General features: G+C 37.8%; 1 protein-coding gene across 6 annotated transcripts in view; it reads left to right on the top strand.

Moving 5' to 3' along the window:
• Positions 1 to 11,489: 11,489 nt before the first annotated feature.
• The window catches only part of LOC143856100 (DEK domain-containing chromatin-associated protein 3-like), a 30,837-nt gene continuing 27,423 nt past the window's right edge, over positions 11,490 to 14,903 (top strand). For 2 of the 6 annotated variants that reach the window (XM_077366159.1, XM_077366199.1), the window contains exons 1-4: positions 11,541 to 11,641; positions 12,837 to 12,884; positions 13,225 to 14,009; positions 14,105 to 14,138. In XM_077366159.1, coding sequence (XP_077222274.1) covers positions 13,299 to 14,009; positions 14,105 to 14,138 — 745 coding nt within the window. In that variant the 5' untranslated portion in view covers positions 11,541 to 11,641; positions 12,837 to 12,884; positions 13,225 to 13,298. Of the gene's footprint in view, positions 11,647 to 12,836; positions 12,885 to 13,181; positions 14,010 to 14,104; positions 14,139 to 14,903 lie in introns of all 6 variants that reach the window. The other 4 variants (XM_077366178.1, XM_077366168.1, XM_077366184.1 and 1 more) reach the window with 4 other exon arrangements.

Here is a 14,903-nt window from a genome sequence, read left to right on the forward strand (position 1 = left end):
AACGAAAAGCAGAAAAATAAAATAAAAATTAAAATAATGAAAAAAGTAAATAGAAATTTTTAAAGACATTCGTATTTCTACCCCTTAAAACAAAATTTTAAAGGTGTTCATATCCTTTTTCTTCTTCCTTGGATTGATTTACGTCTTTTTCTTCTTCCTTCACAATTCTAGGGGTTTTCTTCTTCGATTGATTTACGTCTTTTTCTTCTTCCTTCACAATTCTACGGGTTTTCTTCCTTCGTCGATTTATTCTTGGAGATCGACTGGAGATGCTTCATCTTCCTTCCTTTCATTGGCAGATCGATGCTCAATCTCCCATCTCCCACTTCATGGTGAAAAGACAGGTGCAGCAAGTGTGGGTCCTAAATGCCTTTGGCAACTTTAAACCCATCGGAAAATTGACAATGGTGGTTCCAATGGATTTTTCGATGGTCTCCAAGATGATGAAGCTGAGGGGGTTCAGCCACGATAATACACTAGAGATCCATCTTCATTTTTCTTGATCTCCGGCCATATGCTTAGTTGATCTTGACCACCAACTACCTTGACCAGTGTTTAAAAATTCCTTAATTGACACGACAAGGAACTCGCCCCAGTCGACAAGGATTTTTCTTGCACGCATCCGTGTTCCGCGTTTTGCCCTGTAGAGTCAATAAAAACTCCTTTGACTCTCCTGAGTTATGACCGAGTTAACTGCGTTCTTGGCTGCGTCCGCTCCAAGTTGACAAGGATTTTTCTTGTCCGTGTTCCACATCACATCTGCGTTTTTAAACACTGACTTTGACAGTCTCCCTTCCCTCATCCGCCAACAAAGAAAAAGATTCTTAATCTTTGGCTATTTTTCTCGCGATGAAGGTTTTCTGATGACCTGGGTGCAATGTGAAGGAGAGAAGACTTGGGTGATAGATGGGGAAGAGAGGATCAGCGCGAGCAAGGTTTCTGTCGAGTGAAACCTGGCTTGTCCGTTGCTAAGAGACGAAAAAAAGACCAAAAAAAAAACTATTTGAAAGTAAGAAACTATCCACACGTAAAATATATATTTAAAAATAAAAAATATTTATGTTGAAATCAACAGACCACACACACACAAAAACGCATAGACGGAAAACTCACCCCCATTTTCTTTGAATCATGACTTCGAAAGCAACTGAACAAACCCGTAATCCAATTTATTTTCTTAATTCTTAGTTAATTATGTAAAATCCAATTTAACCGAAAGCTCTAATTGTGGATTAACTTTAACGACCAAAGTGGGAACGTGGGCCATTCCCAAATGGAGACTAATATAATACTGCATGTGAGCCAAAAAGTGGTAAAATCAACGTTAGTTTTGCCCATTCAGCATGTATTGTTCCTAAGAAGTTGAATTGTTTTTTTTTTCTTCAGTTTTTTTGCCTAAAACAACATATAGTGACAGACCAAACCAACGTCTGTAGGATAAGGATGAAAGAAATAATGGGACACAAGTATTCAATTTTATAGTTGTGGGAATGGTTTCATTGTTTATATTTTTCTTCTCCTTGTTGGTGACTTTAGATCTAAATCATCTTCATTCGGCAATCCCTAATAGCCGAAGCACCTGTGCCTATTGAATGTTGATTATTGATCAAATTTATTTTACCTATAGATCTGTGACTCTCTACCCATCAATGATGCCATGATGAATGATCGAGATCTCATCCACATGTCCCACTTAACAATAAGGGGTGCAACTCGGGTCGGGCGGGTCGCGTTTTGAAGAACCCTACCCTACCCGAGAAATATCTCGGGTCGGGTCGGGTTGGGTTTTTTTTCCGGAAAACCCACAATTCCCAAACCCAGCCCTACCCATGATAATTCTCAGGTCGAGTCGGGTCGGGTTTTTCCACATTGACGCGTTGTAGGAAAAAAAAAACAAATCTTCACACCAAAAATCTCTAAATTTATGTAATCAAGTGTATAAATCTATGATGGAAACTATATTTCTACATCACAAACACGATCACCTCAATGAAAACTGTTAACTTACTAACTTCTCCAAAAGCTTAAGCTGTTGGAGAAAGGCGTTATTTATCTTTTATACTTAAACACTCCCCCGCACGTGTGGCCCACTTGGCAAACATGTGGCACTGTGGTCCCACTTTGGGCCGACCATCGCATATGGATTTTTACTATCCAGGAGGTTTGAACTCAAGACCTTTAGCTCTGATACCATGTTAACTTACGAACTTCTCCAAAAGCTTAAGCTGTTGGAGAAAGGCGTTATTTATCTTTTATACTTTAACAAAAACAATTATATCAATATATTGAAAAATAATTTGTTATGTTATTCAAGAGATAATTAAAAATGTCATAGTACACCTACATAAGTCGGGTCGAGTTTCGGGTTTCGGGTTTTTTTTCTTTAAACCCGACCCTACCCAAGATTGAGCCGGGTTTTTAAACTAAAACCACCCAAGACCCATGATTTCTAAACCCGACCTGTGCTATTTTCGGGTCGGGTCGATGCGGCTTACCCAAGTTGCACCCCTAAAAAATACTGAAATCTGTTTCCCGACACAAGAAGTGGTATTCTGATTCTATCCTAATTAGGATGACATTTTTTTTGGTTGTGTCACTAGTTCAAAAAATGACCAAAATCAGAAATGAAACCGGAGCGGAATCGAAGGAGGAAAAATACTGGATGCTACCCGCCACAAGAGGTGGTATTCTGATTCTACCCTAATTGGAATGAAATTTTTATTGAGAATTTTTTGAAATAAAATTATTTTTTTTTATTTCCATACCATTCTTAAGCCGACCCCAACTAGTTTGGGACAAAGGATTTGTTGAGTTGAGTTGAGTATCTCCATAACATTCTTTGGGGAATCAGAATGGGATTCGAAATAGAATGCTGAATCCGACTTTTTATTCCGGCAATCCAAATGCAACCTAGATCTTTACGTGCGTACGGTTTAAGAATAGAGTCAGACTAGGTGCATAATCACCATCGAAAATAATCCTGACGGTCTATTTTTGGGTCCCATATGGGGATATAATCGAAGTCTTTGATCTTGTAGATCATCATGAAACGACCTGCATGGTCTAGGTCAGCCGATGAATGGCATTCCATCCATAATCAACGGTTTAGCTTTTTTACCAAAACCTTAGCTAAGCATGATGAATCAAATGGCTTGGATCATTTGATCAGTTGGCATAGATGCCAATGGTGATCCAGTATAAATTTGCAGGGTAGGTGGCAAAAGCAATGCCCGGATTGAAGGAGGAAATGCCCAAGCTTGGCTAAATCTTCTTTTAAGAACTAATAAAAAATGCCACGCGTATTTCCTAACTAATTCAAAACTAAGTGGCTTGGTAAAAAGGTTTAATATTTGATCAATTCCATACAACCTTATGTCTGTAATGTAAATTTCCCAAGAAGCTATGGTAAGCATAAGGGAATCGGATACGTAAGTAGCATGAGGATAAGGTAATGGCCTTAATTTCAAGGCTTTATGAGAAAATAATAGAAGCCAAATGGAAAATGCCTTTGAAGAAGGTTCTGGAGCAAGATAGATCACACCGATTGTAGATCAAATTCAGAATTTATAAACCCCAAGACCTTGTCATTGATATTTGGTTTGGACCAACGTTCCCTCTAAAGCATGAATAGATATTCAAGAGTCCAGTTCTAACCCCAAGGTCTTGTAATTCAAGAGTCCTTAACATGATCTGTGTCGGAGCAATGTCTTGGATCAAACCAATCCAAGTGTAAATCTATCAAAGACTTTCAATCGATCCAGATTAGTAATGGTTCCTATAATGCTAGGATCTTTAGAGAATCCTTTCCATTGGCATTAAAATCAACTTATTTAATCTCAGGGTTACAGGCTCAGCCAAGGAAGATATGTGTACAATGCAAACCAACACAATGACGTATTGATTTTTTATTTAGGGAGATGATTTTTTCGGCCCATGTAGGATAATGCACCCCTCTTTTAACATGAATTGTGGGTAGACTTTAATGCTTTTTTACGTCAAATCACGTTAAAGGGGCAATTCATGTTAAAAGGGCAATTAATCTCAGGGTGGCGCATTTCCGACTATAGTCCGGTTAACCAAACATGGGATTTTTATTTTACCGGGATACTTGTAGGACTTTTTTTTCCACCAATCTCCTTGGCTTTTTTTTCTCCCACATAAATCCCAGGAACCAAAAAAAAATCCGGCAACCAAACAGAGCACGGTGAAAAATCATCTCCCTTTATTTAATATATAGTTCGAGAAGCACTTATATCCATTTTCCACAAGAATTCTAGCTACGAATCATAGGCATTAGGAGCACTTACAAAACGAGATTGATGGAGGGAGGATTTTTTCAAATTTGAAGAAATCCTTGAATTTCAAGGTACATGATGGCTGAATTTGACAAGGAAGCTGGAACCCCCAAAAATTCTGTAGAAAATTCAACAAGTACACCTCTTTGCAAGGAGAGGAAATTCCATCTAAAATGGCAATCTCTAGATCATGATCTAGAAGCTAATTTTCTGATTCCAAATTCCCACCAAAGATTTCAAATTTTTCAATCTAAAGTTCTAAATGAAATTGGAGCGAAATTGGCTTTTATAGCCGATTACAATGTAAAATGACAAAAACACCCCTAGCTATTCTAAAATGACAAGAATGCCACTACCTCTAACAAAATAACCGAAATGCCCCTAGTATTGCTAAAAGACAATAAAAGACATGAATAATGCTCAAAATCACTAACCTACCACTAGGCTAATGCACTAAATGAAAAAAAGTAATACACTGATGAGCATGAAAAGGGCCAATGTAGAGCTTTCAGGGGATGCTCCTGCATCAAATGGGAAGGAATTATAATTGTGGGTCAGGAAAAGCAACACAATCACGTACACATGGCACATGTGGGCCCAAAAAAGTGACACTTAAAATAGCATAACAATCACGGCCGCCTTAGTATTTTTCTAAGAGTATTTGCTACTAAAGAATATTTGCTAGGCGATTTCTCGGGAAGCCATTTTGTGGTTGTAATTTTGGAGGAGAGGACAATCATATGAATTAAATGTTGGGGAAACACGGATAAACCGCAGCAGATAATTTTTCCACTTCTATCTGCGAATCAATAAACTAGCCAAGAACAAGAAACCACAAAGCACAAAAAATAGCAATCCATCACAAAAACAAGAACACACGATTTTAATGTGGAAAACCCTCCGATGTGAAGGGAAAAACCACCGGACAAACTCCGAAAGAAATCCACTATGAAAAGATAAATACAAAGTCTTTCTTCTCAAGTTTTCCTAAAAACTTGAGGAATACACAAGAATAGAAGATTAACAATCAAATCTTGAAGGAAATATGGGTTACCTTACGAGAACGCTTTCCCACCTCAAAGAACCAAGGGTGAGAGATCTTCTTCTTCTTCTTCTCCAAGAACCACTCCAAAACCTTAGGTTTTGGCTTCTTATTCCTTCTTCTCTCTTGCCCTCTTCAAATACTTGAAGCTTCAATGGCTAGGGTTCCAAACCCTCTTTGCTTTCTTTGTCCCAAAAGCAAACCCTAGAAGACACCAAGAGAAAACCCTTTTTTCTCTTCTCTTTTTTTTTCTCTTTTCTCTCTCTGTCCTCGTTTTTTTTTCTTTTTGTCTTTCACACGTTAAACCCCACCCACCGACTCTTTGTTTTGATTAAGAGACTGGCGTGAGTGGGGTGGGACCTACATGGGGATGGACCCCACATAACAATCTCCCCCTCCAGTCCCATGAAGGAGGATCTCTAAACTGGATGCTCACGTAACACCCATGCCTGCCAAAGCTCTGAATAGCTCATGCTTCTCCTTTAGCACTATCTTCGACATCATGTCTGACGTACTCCGATTGGTGTGAATCTTGCTAATCCCCATCAACCCATTTTCCAAAACATCTCTAATCCAATGGTAACGCACATCAATGTGCTTCGTCCTGGAGTGGTAAGTGGCATTCTTGCTCAGATCAATAGCACTCTGACTATCACATCTGATTATGTATTCCTTCTGGTCCAAACCCAACTCTATAAGAAAACGCTTCAGCCACAACATCTCCTTACAGGCTTCTGTAGCAGCAATGTACTTTGCCTCTGTAGTCGACAATGCAACTTTTTTGAAGCTTCGATTGCCATGAGATGGCTCCCCCGGTAAAAGTAAATAGGTAGCCTGAAGTAGACTTCATCTTGTCTATATCTCCTTCCATATATGCATCTGTGTAGCCTTCAATCCTGGGTGATGAGTTTTCAAAACATAAGCATTGTTTCGAAGTGCCTATTAGATCTCTCAAAATCCACTTTACAGCTTCCCGATGCTTCTTGCCTGGATTTGTCAAATATCTGCTAACTACACCGATCGCATATGCTATGTCGGGCCTTGTACAAACTATAGCATACATTATGCTTCCTACGGCTGACGTATAGGGAATCTTCTACATCTCTTTCTTCTCTTCACTATTGGTTGGAGACAACTTCTTACTCAGCTTGAAGTGACTAGCTAGTGGAGTACTGATGGGCTTGGCATTTTTTATATTGAACATTCTAAGTACTTTCTCAATGTACTTCTCATGTGATAGCCATAGCTTCTTGTTTCTTCTATCACGCTTCACTGTCATACCCAAAATCTGCTTTACATGCCCTAAGTCTTTCATGTCAGAGACTTGGTTCCACTCTTTTTTTAACCTGCCAATCAAGTTAGCATCTCAACCAACAATAAGCATATCATCGACATATAACAAGAGAATAATAAAGTTACCATCAGGAAACTTTCTGACATATACACAATGATCTGGAGCTGTTCTTTTGTACCCTTGATCCACCATAAATGAATCGAACTTCTTGTACCACTGTCTTGAAGCTTGCTTCAACCCATACAAACTCTTCTTCAACCTGCAAACCATCTACTATTTTCCCTTTACATGAAACCCTTCTGGTTGTTCCATGTAGATTTCTTCATTCAAGTCTTCATGTAAGAGAGTTGTCTTGACATCTAGTTGTTTAACCTTTAAGTCTAGGCTAGCAGCTAGACCTAGAATAGTGCAAATAGAGGGCATCTTCACCACGGGAGAAAAAATTTCATCAAAGTTAATACCCTTTTTCTGCCCAAATCCTTTCACAACAAGCCTTGCCTTGTACTTCATATTCTTCTTGTCATCTTCATTCTTTGAAGCTTTCCGGTTCATCTTCTGTTAGTGTCACATACTCTGATGATGGATATCTAGTGGACGCCTTCCTTTCTCTTTCTAATTTATTAACATTGATAACTCTTCATGAGAGGGCTGCTCTCCCTACTTGGTATCCTCATGCACATTATCTTCATCTATTTGAGGGGCCTCACTACCCCAAGCTTGATCTTCATCATCTTCAGCTTGTTGTTCATCATCATCAAATGTGGGTAAGGGCTCTTGAGCTTCTAGCAGCTCAACTATAACCTCTTTTGGTGTTTCTTCCTTACCCAAATAAAAAATCATTTGATTTTCGCGAAAAATCACATCGCGGCTTCTATGCAACTTCTTGGCCTTGGGATCCCACAACCTGTATCCAAATTCATCATCACCATAACCCAAAAATACACATTGTGTTACCTTGTCATCAAGCTTGCTTCGATTTTCCTTAGGTACATGTATAAAGGTCTTGCATACAACACTCGTAAGTGTGAGTAGGACACATCTTTGCCTGTCCATACTTTTTATGTCACCTCTCCTTCTAATGGTAATGAAGGGGATCGATTTATCAAGTAACATGCTATACACATAGCTTCACACAAAAATTCTTTAGGTAACTTTGCCAATGAAAGCATGCTTCAATTTCTTTCAACTATTGTGCTGTTCATTCTTTCTGCAAAGCTATTGTGCTGTGGTGTATAAGGGACGGTCTTCTCATGTCTAAGCCATGCTTCGCACAATAATCCTTGAACTTTCTTGAGGTATACTCTCCGCCATTATCCTAGTAGAGACATTTTAATGTCTTGGACGTTTGCCTCTCAACCATAACATGAAACCTCTGAAAAATTTCAAACACTTCGTCTTTGCTCTTCATAGCATAGGTCCAAACTTTCCTGGGTGCATCATCAATAAAAGAAACAAAATACAATGCACAACTAAGAGTCTTTACTCTCATAGGGCCACATACATCAGCATAAACTAAATCAAGGATGTTAGTTTTCTGGTTAGTTATAGAATGCGAGAAAAAAATCTTGTGTTGTTTTCCAACTAAACAATGATCACAATGGGTTAAGGACGCACCTTTGAGTTTTGGAAGTGAATTGTTATTCACCAAAATCTCCAAACCTTTTTCACTTAAGTGCCCAAGTCGCCGATGCCATAAATCTGGTTGAGATTCTCCAAGGGCATTTATCTTGCCCTTAGATAGCAGACCTTCTGTCTTATAGAGGGAGCAACACTTCTTGCCTCTTACCATAATAAGAGAGTCTTTTTTCAACTTCCACAATCATTTGCCAAATTGTGATACATACCTTTCATCTTCAAGCTTTCAAACTTTCAATACCGGAATACAAGACGGGTCGAGAATGTTTGATCTCAAACATTCTCTACCCGTTTTGTAATCCGGTATCGAAAATTTGAGTCTTCTCAAATATTCTTTACCCGTTTTGTAATCCGGTATTGAAAATTTGAGTCTTCTCAAATATTCTCTACCCGTTTTGTAATCCGGTATCGAAAATTTGAATCTTCTCAAATATTCTTTACCCGTTTTGTAATCTGGTATTGAAAGTTTGAGTCTTCTCAAACATTCTCTACCCGTTTTGTAATCCGGTATAAAAAATTTGAGTCTTCTCAAATATCGTTGAGGCCACTAGTCGGCTTGTGGCCCATCCTTTGTGCAAAGATTGGCAGAAATAACATGGGTGCAAAGGTGGCTAGCAAAAATATAAAATAGCAAAAAATAGTAATCATTACGATTTGTGGCAGAAGTACTAAGTTTTAAATGAAAAATTACGAAAAAAATGAAAGCAAAGTAGGAAAATTATGAAAAAATACCAACATGATGTACTAACATATGACAATTACCGAAAAAACTACAATGAAAATTAAAAACTTATGACAATTACTGGAAAAAAGAATTTGGCTGAGAATTTCTCCCATTTTTTCTTCGATTCGGAGAAATTCATCCAGCGAATTTTGAGGGTTCCACGACACCGACAAGCGCCCGACATCCCCGACGGTCAAACTCTCGAATTTTGCTAAATTCCTTACCAAACACCCTTCAGTGAATTAGTAGAATTACATTCCCTGCTATTTTTCTCAAAAAGGGAACCAAACAGAGCATATTGCTCTGTTTGGATGTTGGTAGAGGTTGGGAGGATTTGAAGAAGAAGAAGTCAAAGGGAGATTAAAAGCAAATCAAAAGGAAATCAGTCAACGGGGAGATTGAGAGCAAATCTCCCAGACGTTGTTTGGTTGTGTTAGGAGATGTGAATGAGGTTTTTTGTCGTATTTTTTAAGATTTTTTTGGGAAGTGTTATCAACACTACTGTTTTTTGATGAGGGCACTCCTCACTTTATTAAAAGTACGGTATGGCCCGCACCATAGGATGATCCAAACCGTCATTAGATGGGCCATAGCCTAAATAGGTTATATGCCCCAAAATTATTTCCATAGGTTGATTCTAACCCTCCGATCTATAGAGGGTTAGGATCAACCCTCTAACATTCAGACTGGAGGGTTAGGATCAGCCTATGGAAATGATTTTTGGGGCATAACCTATTTAGGCTATGGCCCATCTAATGGATGGTTTGGATCATCCTATGGTGTGGGCCATACCGTACTTTTAATAAAGTGATGAGTGCCCTCATAAAAAAATAGTAGTGCTAATAACATTTCCTTTTTTTTTGAATAGGAATTTGCTAGCCACCTTCGCCGAGGCCACTTGTCGGCTTGTGGCCCATTCTTTGTGCAAAGATTGGCAGAAGTAACATGGGTGCAAAGGTGGCTAGCGAAAATATAAAATAGCAAACAATAGTAATTATTATGATTTGTGGTAGAAGTACTAAGTTTTAAATGAAAAATTACAGAAAAATGAAAGCAAAGTAGGAAAATTACGAAAAAATACCAACAGGATGTACTAACATATGACAATTACCGAAAAAACCACAATGAAAATTAAAAACTTATGACAATTACGGGAAAAAAGAATGTGCCTGAGAATTTCTCCCATTTTTTCATCAACTCGGAGAAATTCATCCAGCGAATTTTGAGGGTTCCACGTCACCGACAAGCGCCCGACATCCCCGGCGGTCAAACTCCCCAATTTCGCTAAATTCCCTACCAAAACACCCTTCCGCGAATTAGTAGAATTACATTCCCTGCTATTTTTCTGAAAAAAGCGAACCAAACAGAGCATATATGTTTTAAGTCACTCGCGTTGAATTCCAGCTACAGCAATTTACTCTTGATTGGAGTATTATATTGTTGGAGATTGCTAACGTGAAGGGCGCCCTTGCACAAACCTGCCCCAAGGGTGGCCCATTGCGTCTTCATCCCCCACATAACGGCACTGAATACTGATTTAGGTGACTCGGATCCAATGGACCGCCCTTGGTGTTGGTTTTTTGGAAGGTTGTCCTTTAGTTTAGCATTCCTCTATATTGTAACATGTGAGACCACTACCAAACCACTTCTTGGAGCTCAAATTTTGGCTTTAGTAGCTTGAACTAGATCATCGTTTTTTGGACAAGAGCACTTTCTGTTATTTTCAAAAAAAAAATTGAAGAAAACGACAAAATGAAAGAGTGAAGATGTAAAGAACAGGGGGACAAAACTTTTCTCAGGGGATTTGGACGGTGGTGATGATCTCGGGAGAGGGTGGATCAATTCGCAGCCGTTCAATTTATCTCCGACTGAAAAAAAACAGTTTAAGCATCCGACACGTGTCAGAAAATCCAACACGTGGTAAGCAGATCAAAACCTGACAGGAAGAGATCTGAACCGTCCAATTGAAATGCGATCCCCGAATTTCAAAACTCGTCCGACACCGACACGCTATTTAAACGCTGTTAAAAACTTAAAATCCGGAACGTAAGAAATTCGCACCCCCTCTAGGATGATTCACACCACTTTTAAGTTAATCGATGTCAAAAAGCGCTCAAAAAGGAAGGAAATGTACCAGATTTGAAAGTCTGGCCATAATTCACCTTGGGGGGGTGGGTGGCATAATCTTACATGCGGGGCGAAAAAATGAAATATAGATAACTTACCCAAGGATAGCTAATCCCGGGATTTGTTAAATATCCTATTCGTCCACCCCCTTTTAGTATAAAAGGTAGCCATAAATACACTAGAAGGGCTGGCCCAAGGAAGAAAAGGGGGCGAATTTATCATCACCCTAAAAATCCGCATTTGAAGTCCGGACTGTAAAAAGGTATATGATTTTTGTCACCCCACTGTAGGATGGTACACCCCCCTTGTACCTGAATTGTTGGCAGACTTAAAAGCTTTTTGACGTCAGATCACGTTACAAGGAGGGTGAATCGATCCTACAGGGGGGGTTAAAAAATCATCTCTCCTGTAAAAAAGCCAAAGATAAACACCTTTTTTTGAAGATGAAAGAGAGAGAGTGACAGAAAAACTTTTCAGTGTAAATCTCTTGGATTTTAGGGTTTCTGAAGAGCTCAGATTCATTTGTAAGGTCTATTTTCTTAGTTTTGTTTTGATTAATTTTTAAATATAGCATTTTTTTTACACTATTGAGCTTCTTAAATGGCGGAAATTTGTTTTCTTTAGGTTAGGGTTTTGGAATTTGAGATGAATTTTATAAAAAATACCTTTTTATTTGATTTTTTCTTTCATTTTCCATTACAGGTTCTGATTTAAGCTTGTATGGTTTGTAATGGCCATTTTTTTTCTATTTTTTGAGCTTCTTAAATTGCGGAAAGTCGTTTTTTTTTGGATTAGGGTTTCGGAATTTGATAAGAAATGCGTTTTTATTCGATTTCTTCTTTCATTTTCCATTGCAGGTTCTGCTTTAAGCTTGTGCGTATTGTAATGGCCATTTTTTTCTATTTTTTGAGCTTCTTAAATTGCGGAAAGTCGTTTTTTTTTTGGATTAGGGTTTCGGAATTTGATAAGAAATGCGTTTTTATTCGATTTCTTCTTTCATTTTCCATTACAGGTTCTGATTTAAGCTTCTGTGTATTGTAATGGCCATTTTTTCTATTTTTGAGCTTCTTAAATTGCGGAAAGTCGTTTTTTTGGCTTAGGGTTTCGGAATTTGATAAAAAAATGCCTTTTTTATTCGATTTCTTCTTTCATTTTCCATTAGAGGTTCTGCTTTAAGCTTGTATGTTTTGTAATGGCCATTTTTTTTTGGATTAGGGTTTCGGAATTTGATAAAAAATGCGTTTTTGTATGATTTCTTCTTTCATTTTCCATTACAGGTTATGCTTTAATATTTTTGAGTTGTTTTAATTGCGGAAAGTTGTTTCATTTGACTTGAGATTTTGGAATTTGAGATTAATTTGATAAAAAAATCGCCTTTTTTTTTTGGATTTCTTATTTCATTTTCCATTATATGTTGTGTTTTAAGCTTGTATGTGTTGTGATGGCCTTTATATATATATATATATATATATATATATATATATATATATATATATATATAAAGTTGCAGAAAGTCGTTTTCTTAGGGTTAGGGTTTTGGAATTTGAGGTGAATTTGATCAAAATTACATTTTTTATTTGATTTCTTCTTTCATTTTCCATTACAGGTTCTGCTTAAATTGCTGAAGCTCTTTTTCTTTGGCTTAGGGTTTGGGAATTTGAGATGAATTTGATAAAAATTACCTTTTTATTTGAATTTTTCTTGAATTTTCCATTACAGGTTCTGCTTTAAGCTTGTATGCATTGTAATGCGAGGACAGCTGTTTAGGTCTGTGGGTTATCTGTTTTTCTTCTCCTTTTCTGCAATAGCGTATTTTAGATCCATCTGTATGTGCTTGTGGAACTTCGAACGATTTTTCTCACTACTTTCAGCCTCCAAAATGGCTGTTTTTGTTTTGATTTCACTTTTCTATTTTTCTTATATACCAGCTGCATTTTCACTGTTATTTATCTCTTGTTTTCCGCTCTGAAATTGTGTTACATTTTTTAGTTTACCTTGTTTCTGTTATTATAATATTCAAAATTTAGTTGAAAAGTTTCTCTTTTATTTTGTTCGAGGAGACAGTTGGAATGGAATCTTTCTGAGCTTCAATGGCTTGTGATTCCAGGTGAAGCTTTCTTTTTCTTGTTTCGAGCTGTTGGTTGTCGCCCTGGTTGTCAAAACGTAAAATTCTAAGTAGAAATGGTTGAACCAGAGGTTGTGCCCGAAGCCACTGTGGTGTCAGATAATGGAACTGATCCACCTGATGATACGGGTGAGACTATTATTGAAAAAAAATCGGAGGAAAAAAATGGAGTCGAAGAAGAGAAATTGGAGGAAAAAATGGAGAAAAATGGAGTCGAAGAAGTGAAAATGGAGGAAAAAATGGAGAAAGGCGAAGAAGAAAAGGATGACAAAACTGCGGATGTGGAAATGGAGGAAGAAAATAATACAAAGGAGGAGAAAGAGACCGAAGTAAAAGAAGAAGCTGAGGCTGTGAAAATGGAGGAAGATGATGCTTCGAATGAAGAGAAGGAGAACGTGAAAAGTGAGGAGAAGGCTGTTGAGATTAAGGTGGAAAAAGGATCAAAGAAACGGGGGAGAGGGCAGAAAGTTAGTGGTAAAAGAGCAGCAAACAAAAAGGTGGATAATAAAAAGACCCAGAAAGTAGAAGAGAAGAAAGAAGAGGTGGATGAGAAAAAATCTGAGCCAGAATCAAAGAAAAAGGAGGTAGATGAGGAAAAGGCCGAGCAAGGGGAAGCAATGAAGAATGAAGAGGATGAAAAGAAGGGCAGGGGTTTGAGTAGTCCTGTTGCTTTGTCTATGGATCGCCCTGTGCGCGAGAGGAAATCTGTTGAGAGGTTGGTGGAATCTATAGAGAAAGAAAATGTTAAGGAGTTCCACATTGAAAAGGTGCTTTTGTGTATTTTTCATGGTTCCTTGCTGGTTCATACTGATTTCCGCATGCTTGTCGTGCTGAGATTGTTCTCCTCTTTTGCCTCTTGCAGGGCCAAGGCACACCTCTAAAAGATATACCTAATGGTATACTTCTAAACTGATCTATTTCCTCTGGTTTTTTTGCTTGCGTTACTTTTTTTATCAGAGGCTTATCATATATTGTGAATATTGTTATCTTTTCTTTTCCATCCATAAGCTATTTGACTTACATTTATCTGTTTTTAATTTGTTTTTTTGTTTTCACTCAAGTAGAGGATACTCCAAATTCGGGGGTCAGAGTTTCATAAAACATAGTATTGATTTATTTTTAAATAATCAATTTACCTCTGGATCGGTTCAGGAAGTCTTTTGGAATCTTGCTTTTGTTAACTGAGTTGCCATGAATTGAGACTGAGGGATATGATTTGTAACAACTGTTCTAATAGTTTACTGGTGCCATTTTTATTGCTACTGCATGAGTGCAACCATACTTCACGCTTGCTGTTGTCTAATGATGACAATTTTGTTACTTTGGTGGGAAATTCCCGTTATCAGTTTGAGCCAGTTTTTGTTTTTTCTTTTCTTGTTGCCTTTGTAATGTTGGCTATTGGCTTGTTCTTTGCACTTTTCTTCATTGATGTACTAAGTGTTTGTAAAAAAAAAAAACAATTGTGGTGACCACTCTTTTTTTTTTTTTTTGAAAGGTGACAAATTTCATTAATACCCATAAAGCATTCGGGACCAGCAGTGGGCTGGGCATGCCCAGACCCAGTATAAAATGGAAAAATACATGAACTAGACATTCCATTCCTCAGATCTACTACATATGATTATGGAGCTATCCCTGATTCTATTATGGCCCTAACTCAT

This window comes from Tasmannia lanceolata, unplaced genomic scaffold (genome assembly GCF_043159265.1).
Source record: "Tasmannia lanceolata isolate RefF3 unplaced genomic scaffold, GAP_Taslan_0.1 ptg000003l, whole genome shotgun sequence".
NCBI classification, from domain to species: domain Eukaryota; kingdom Viridiplantae; phylum Streptophyta; class Magnoliopsida; order Canellales; family Winteraceae; genus Tasmannia; species Tasmannia lanceolata.